The 7,610-nt window shown below is 43.1% G+C and overlaps 1 protein-coding gene across 1 annotated transcript in view; it reads right to left on the bottom strand.

Annotated features, from left to right (window-relative positions):
- Positions 1-385: 385 nt before the first annotated feature.
- LOC120915293 (beta-2-glycoprotein 1-like) overlaps positions 386-7,610 on the bottom strand; it is a 67,806-nt gene continuing 60,581 nt past the window's right edge. Inside the window, exons 7-8 of the mRNA XM_040325671.1 lie at positions 7,252-7,449; positions 386-774 (exon numbers count right to left, since the gene is read on the bottom strand). Coding sequence (XP_040181605.1) covers positions 701-774; positions 7,252-7,449 — 272 coding nt within the window. The 3' untranslated portion in view covers positions 386-700. The remainder of the gene's footprint in view (positions 775-7,251; positions 7,450-7,610) is intronic.

The raw sequence follows: 7,610 nt of genomic DNA, 5'->3' as shown, positions 1-7,610 counted from the left end.
ATCTGAGGTGTTAAAGAGATTGTTTTAACGGGTAATTGCTCAATTTTGGTGCTCGTTTGCAGCCAAATAGGGTTCAGGTATTTGCATACCTCCCAACATTTTGAGATGGGAATGAGGGAAACCTACTAGCAAACGTATGTAGGCATAGAACACGCCTCCTGCCACACCCCCTTAAAGGATAATTAGACCTCCAAAAAAAAGGTTCATTAAATGCAAAAGGGCTTTTTTTACCACTACTATTCCTTTATTTGGCTTTTAAAATTTAGAAATGCAGTAATTTAGAATTTGGATTAAAGATTTAGCACTGGGAAACACTTTTTGAAAGATAAAAAGTGCATTTTATATACAACTATATAGATCAGACCAAAATTAGGGACAAATGAGGGGAAAGAGGGACAGAGGGACATTGTTCCAAATCAGGGACAGTCCCTCGAAATCAGGGACAGTTGGGAGCTATGGGTATTTGCAGTTCCAGAATATACGAGTAACATTGCCTTGATCTGGGCAACCCCTAAAACACCTGGGTGAAATGATTGTTTAAAGAACTTACAATTAATGGTTCTCCTGTTAATAGCACTATTTACAGTATAGTATCCTGAGGTGACCAGAGGTAATTCTGCGAGCAGCTTGTCATCTTCTCCATCTGATGAAAAAAGCTAAGGGAATAATATGAATCTCTTCTCCAATTCTTAGAGAGCAGTTACGGCTCTTGGCATGATACAATTTCGGACACGATCTTCCAGGGGAAAATATTGTGCTGTACCCAGGTTGGCTCTGAAGAAAAGTAAAACATGTATTTGAAAATATTCAGGTCACCATAGAAAGTATTTGTACTCATGGGGATGTGCATCTCTCAGATGACCTAAAGCTAATAATCATTCTATAGTTACAAGGCTCCTTGTGGCTTTGTCAAGTACATAAATAACTACAGGCCTAAATTAGCCTCTTATGGCTTAGGGGTGCCTCATAGCTGAGGAGTTTCTTAATTAAAAGAACACTTGTCTTTCAAGTTAAGGGGAATGAATGAGGTAACATGTACACGTTTGCACTAAACATTTGATTTGAATTTTTTTACAGTATGCAGTAACATTTTAACCCTTTTCTGATAGTGTTCTAATTTGTGACTTAAAGGGGTTGTAAAGACAAAAATATTTTCCTCTTAAATTAAAGTCTGACAGTAGCTGATAAAGTAGAAAGTAATGTTTTGCATTATAACTAGTTTGATACCTGTTGAAATCGAGCGGTTTTATTCACCTCCAGCACTCCTGAATCATTATTCTCACTGACTTCCTGGTTTGCGGTGCGCATTCATTCTTGCTACATCATGGCCTAATGGGAACTACAGTTCCCATTAGGCTTAGCCTCCATGACTGTGAGGGATAAGAGAGCATCTTCATGCAGGGCTGTAGTCATATGGAGGGGGTGAGCACATTCTGCTTTCCACCATGCAAAACGGCTCAGATGCTGGTGGAAAGCAAGAAGAGGAGAGACAGGAAATGGCATTTGCAAACCTGGTTTACTGTATTTTGGAGGTCAAAAGGAAAAACGAGGTAAGTGATATTCAAATGCTCTAGCTTACAGCAATCAATTGATCTAATAAAAAACGAACCTTTAGTGTTCCTTTAACCTGTTACACTAAGCTCCATGTGGTTAAAGCGGAACTTCACTCTCTGTCAACACTGGCTATTTTTAATCCTTATCTGCTAGCATTAGTAAACAGAGAGGAAAGAATATCATATTTACTTGTATTAAACTTTTTTTTTTTTACATTTCTTCAGTTACTTCCTGGTTTGCAGACCTAGGCAAATGCTGTCATACATCCAAGGAGACTTCAAGAGGTGAGGAGTTTTTTTCCAGCTAAGCACACCCTCCAGTCTGCAAGCATGGGCTTAGGGCAGATGGATTCCAGGAAGTAAATTCTACATGAATCGTCTGCCCTTACTCAAGATGGCCATGGCCATAAATGCTTGGGGGGGGGGGGGGGGTTCAATGGGATTTCTCAGCAAACCAAAGCGATAAGACATGTATAGTTGGGTGAATTTGCTTTAAATCTTAAAATGAGTTAAATAGCATTTTTGATTTGTGGTGCTCAGATACGGTGTTGTTCCATTTTTAAAGCACCATAAGAATAATTTGGAAAATGGCAGATGGTACCAACCGTAATAAACTAGTTCTCAGCATTAGGAAAGTATGTTGGAGAGCCTTTTCGGAGAATGGCTGGCCCTTTTCCTTCCCCTCCAGTGGATAGTCTTGTCGTTTCTCTGCTGGGGGTGGTTCCTAAGAAACAACCCAATTTGTTTCTGCTGATGCACCATCTCTAACACCCATAAGGTGATTCGGTCAAAGATGCCATTGACCGTGAGCTATGTGCCATATCCTATGCATCCTTCGATAAGGCGGTGCACTGGGTTCGTAAGTTTGGCAAAAACGTACATTGCGTTGGCCTTTCGCCATCTGCCGGTACTTCCTCACAGTTTCCACTTGTTGGGTTGTATCTGGGAGGGTCAATATTTTGTGGATCTCTGCTTGCCCATGGAGTGTTCGATATCCTGTTCCTTGTTTGTGGATTTTAGCTCATTCTTGGAATGGGTGGTGAAGTATGTGTCAGGCTTGCATTCTATAATTTACTACCTGGACTATTTTTTGGTGATCAGTCCTTCGGGTTCCAGGGTGTGCCATACTTTGTTTACCACGCTGCAGCATGTCTTCGAGGTGTCTGGTGTATGGCTGGCAGCTGAGAAGACTGAAGGGCCTGTCACCAAATTAACATTTCTGGGTATTGTTATCGACAAGTTGGGGATGGAATGCCGGCTCCCACTTGATAAATTGGAGGACCTGAGGGTGGTGCAGACCATTAACAAAATTTCCACTTTTTCTCCATCGGTGGTCTGTTTCCTGTGACATTTGGTGCTTCAGCTTTTGTGTCTGAATTGTTATGTCTGTGCAGTGCATGTGCCGGGCATGAACACGGCTGATGCGTTGACTCTCTTGTAGTGGGACAGATTCTATATGTTGGCAACGGAAGCGTAGCAGCATGGGGTGCCCTGTCCAGACCACTTGTGGGACATCGCCTTCAAACTGTAGCTGGGCTGATTCGGAATCCTGAGTGCCCGGCCACTTGGACCGCTTACGAGAAGGTTTTGGGGAAATGGCAAGTTCTGGTAAGTGAGGTGGGTGGTTGCTCCTGCGAAAACGATCGTTTATGTTTGTGTTGTACTTCATTGGTAGGAACGTGGATCTCTATTTTCAAGATGAGTCACAAAATGGCCAGCTTGGCCTTTTTGTTTCAGCTGTCTGGGGTCGGGGGCATCACAAAGCATTTTATGGTAAAGAGAGAGTTGTGGGGCTACAGACGGGGCAAGGTCATATTGGATGCTCGCCGCCCGGTCTCCTTTGAGCTGCTGGGGGCCATCTTGGGCTGTCTGGGGGTTATTTGTTCTTCAGCATAAGAAGCTGCGCTCTTTAAGACAGCCTTTTTGATTGTCCTTATTTGGAGCATTGATGATTAGTGAGCTGGTGTACTGGTCCAAGCATGGTGGCAGGGGATTGGATGTAGCTGATGTTGTACAGCGGGGTGACAGGGTTTTGCTGTTCATTAGCAAATCCAAAACTGACCAGAGTGGCAAGGGGGCTTGGGTGATGCTGGGTGGTGTTCTCAGCTTTCTTGCATGCCTGGAACGGGCCGTGCAGGAGTGGTTTGAGATCAGAGGAGCGGGGCGCGGGGCCTTTTCTTTAAACACCAGGATGGGGCCGCTTTGTCCTAGTTCAAATTTGGGTCCGTTTTTAAGAAGAGCCTCCCCTTCACAGGACTACTCCTCTCATTCGTTTTGCATAGGTGCTCTAACTGAGCTGACTCATGTTGTTGGGGATAAGGGCCTCTTCCCGACAACCCTGGCCATTGGTTGTCGGGGTCTGCGGGCGGGGAGCTTATAGGAATCTGGGAGACCCCTTTAATAATTTACCAAGGGGTAAAAAGTGTCAAGAATAAAAACACACTACACAGGTTTTTAAAGTAATTTATTAGGCAGCTCCGGGGGTCTTCTTTCGACTTCGGGGGTCTTCCGACTTCTCCGCTCTCCGGTTCTTTCTGCCGGGCACCCCCGCTATCTTCTTCCAGCTCTTTTACTATCAGGGCCGGTCTTCTCCCTTCCGACTTCGGGGGGTCTTCTTCCAACTTCGGGGGGTCTTCTCCCTCGCTCTGGTTCTTCTCTCCCTTCTGCCGGGCACCTCTGCTGTTTTCTTCCAGCTCTTTTACCAGCGGGGGCCTGGTCTTCTGCATCGCCTTCTTCCCTCTTCTCTTCTCAAATACCACCAAAAGAAAGCTCTATTTGTGGGGAAAAAAGGACGACAATTTTGTTTGGTAGCCACGTCGCACGACCGCGCAATTGTCAGTTAAAGCGACGCAGTGCCAAATCGCAAAAAGGGGCCTGGTCCTTTAGCTGCATAATGGTTCGGGGCTTAAGTGGCTAACCTACGTCTCAGTTCACTTCTATGGCCCCAACATTTAGGAGGCATTTGACTAAGCTGCCTGCTGAGCATCTGCTTCTGCCCCCCGATACAAATAGTCTCATTAAAAAGGTGACAAAGTAGATCAGTTTAGATATTTGTAAACACTCCAAAAACGTAATTAACAGAGACAAAAAAAAAACACACTTTAGTTAAACAAATGAATCATGTTTCATTTGATTTGAAACTTGTGGATGTGACCTGCTACCACACCCCAGACTGACCACTGGCCCTCATTGCTCATTCTGAGACCAGTTTATTAAACAGGTGTAATGCAACTCGTGTCAAATGGCAGCAAGGGAGAATCAGTATAATTCCATCAGTCTTCTGCAATGAGCAGCAAAGAACTGCAAAAAAACAGAGGTTGTCATGGAAACTCCAGCAAAGAGAACCTCTTTCTAACCTGGAATGTTTTCCTTCCAACTTTTGATATTTGAACATTAAAATGAATGCTTCAATGTATTAGGGCTGAACCCACGGGAGATTTCAGTTACATGGCAATCACAATTTCATCAGGATAAACATTGTATTTAAATGGCTGTACGTGAATGTAGGATAGTTCCTTTAAGAGATAATCTACAGGATGGGTAATCAGCCAAATAATCAGACAAGGACTAACCGTAATTTGCAGTATACTAAACAGGCGCAAGCTTAGAATTCCATAATACAAAACAGGTTCAGGATGGCAAAAAACATGCATGCATGAGAGGATAATACAAAACAAATTATGAAAGCTACACAGACATGGGCTATTTTACAGCAATGTTTTTGCGGTACAGACAGGGTAACATGTTTCGTGCATAGCATGGATTCTAGAAGACTCTAACAACAGAATTTTTTGCAAGAAATCTACTTAAAGCGGGAGTTCACCCGAAATTTTTTTTTTTAACATTAGATTGAGGCTAATTTTACTAAGCAGAATCGGGTGTTTTTTTTTTTAAATGAATGCAGTACTTACCGTTTTAGAGATGGATGTTCTCCGTGGCCTCCGGGTATGATCTTCGGGACTGGGCGTTCCTATTTGATTGACAGCCTTCCGATGGTCGCATACAGCACATCACCAGTTGCCAAAAGAAGCCGAACGTCGGTGCGGCTCTATTCGGCGCCTGCGCACCGACGTTCGGCTACTTTCGGGAACTTGTGACGCACTGTATGCGACCGTCGGAAGGCTGTCAATCAAATAGGAACGCCCAGTCCCGCAGCCCATACCCGGAAGCGGCGGGAGAACATCTATCTCTAAAACGGTAAGTACTGCATTCATTTAAAAAAAACACCCGATTCTGCTCAGTAAAATTAGCCTCAATCTAATGTTAAAAATTGATTTTTTTGGGTGAACCTCCACTTTAAACATTTTAAACTTTATACATTTTTTTAGCAGAGACCCTAGGGATTTAAATAGCGATTGTTGCAATTTATGTCACACAGTATTTGCGGAGTGGTTTTGCCAACGCAATTTTTAGGGAAAAAATACACGTTAATAATAAATAAATAAATTACTCAATGTTTAGCTACTTTATTGTAAAAAATGTTACGCCGAGTAAATAAATACCTGTAATGCTTTTAAATTGCGCATACTCGTGGAATGGCGACAAACTATGGTACTTAAAAATCTCTATAGGTGAAGCTTTAAACACCTTTACAGGTTACCCGTTTAGAGTTACAGAGGAGGCCTAGCACTAAAAGATTACTCTCGCTCTAATGCTCACAGCGATTCATCATATGTGTGGTGCAAATACCGTTTATATATGCGTGCGCGACTTACATATGCATTGGCTTCTGCAAGTGAGCTGTATTTCTGGGACGGGTGAGAGGGCATTGCTGCCATTGACCTGTTGCTGCTAGTAAAGACTGAGCACATAGGGCCAGATTCTCAGACGAGATACGCTGGAGTATCTACTGATACTCCGGCATATTTTCGAATTTGCCGCGTCGTATTGTTATTTGTGATTCACAAACAAGATACGACGGCTTTTGGCTAAGATCCGACAGGCTTCCGGCTTCGTACGCCTTCGGGATACGGGATATCCTGGGTAGCTACAGGTAAACCTTATTATAGGCTTACCTGTAGCATTAAGTGGTTGTAAAGGGTTTACAACCACTTTAAAAATCTGCAGCTAGCTAAGATTCTGTAAAACTGCAGAAAAAAATGCAAACATCACATCTTTTCAACCATGGCAACACTGCTCTGCACAGATGTAGAGAACATCCCTGGATATCTTGCCCCCTGTGATTGGCTCTCTGCTTTATCCAGTAGTCTGCACAGAGTTTATGGTAACATCTTAGGCATTCCCAGCACTTAGATTTGATACAGTGATCCTTCCCTCCTTGGGGATATACTAGCCAAAGCCATTGCAAGTTTACAGAAGTCACAGAGATGCATCTATTATATTTTTTCCCACTGGACCTGATCTTGTGGGTTTTACAGGCAGACCCTTCTGCTTAGCAGTCTGTTTGAAGCAGTTGCTGCCATAGTCTATTGCCGTATCTACTGAACATTGGCAGTTATAGATCTGCAATGAAATCTGCTAAGATCATTGTAATTGGCCAATATTTTATTCCTGACAATCTGGAGCTGCTTTATATTATATAAGAAATCCCCATTTCACTGCTCTGATTGCTCTTACCTGATGAAAGGTGAAAACAAAACTAGTTATGGAATATGGAATTTTGTACATTTTGCTGATTGCATTCCTTTAAGAAAATACCTCTGCATGCTGCAATGAAATAAGTTCACACATAGCTTACCCTCATAGCAGATGGGAGGGGAAAGAACGCTATCATAACACTTGGAGGAGGCTGTATAGCTGCAGGCTTGGGTAGTGTTTCGGCAGAAAAATGTAACAGTCTCGGCATGATGCACTAGACCTTCTTCAATCTCCGTGACCCACACTTTTCTCCCTTTGTAGACGACCCGGCTTCGCTGCACTGGCACTTTACACCTAGCTGTGTGAATAGCAATGATCAACCATCACAGTTAGTTGTACACTCTTTAAAGCGGTAGTTCCCCCTCCAAAAAAGTTTTACCCTTAGTCTGATGCTCATTTTGTCTAGGGGAATCGACTAGTTGTTCTAAAATCGACGCTGTACTTACCGTTGTAGAGAGC

This window comes from Rana temporaria, chromosome 10, assembly GCF_905171775.1.
Source record: "Rana temporaria chromosome 10, aRanTem1.1, whole genome shotgun sequence".
Taxonomy (NCBI): domain Eukaryota; kingdom Metazoa; phylum Chordata; class Amphibia; order Anura; family Ranidae; genus Rana; species Rana temporaria.
This window is presented reverse-complemented; position numbering and strand designations above follow the sequence as displayed.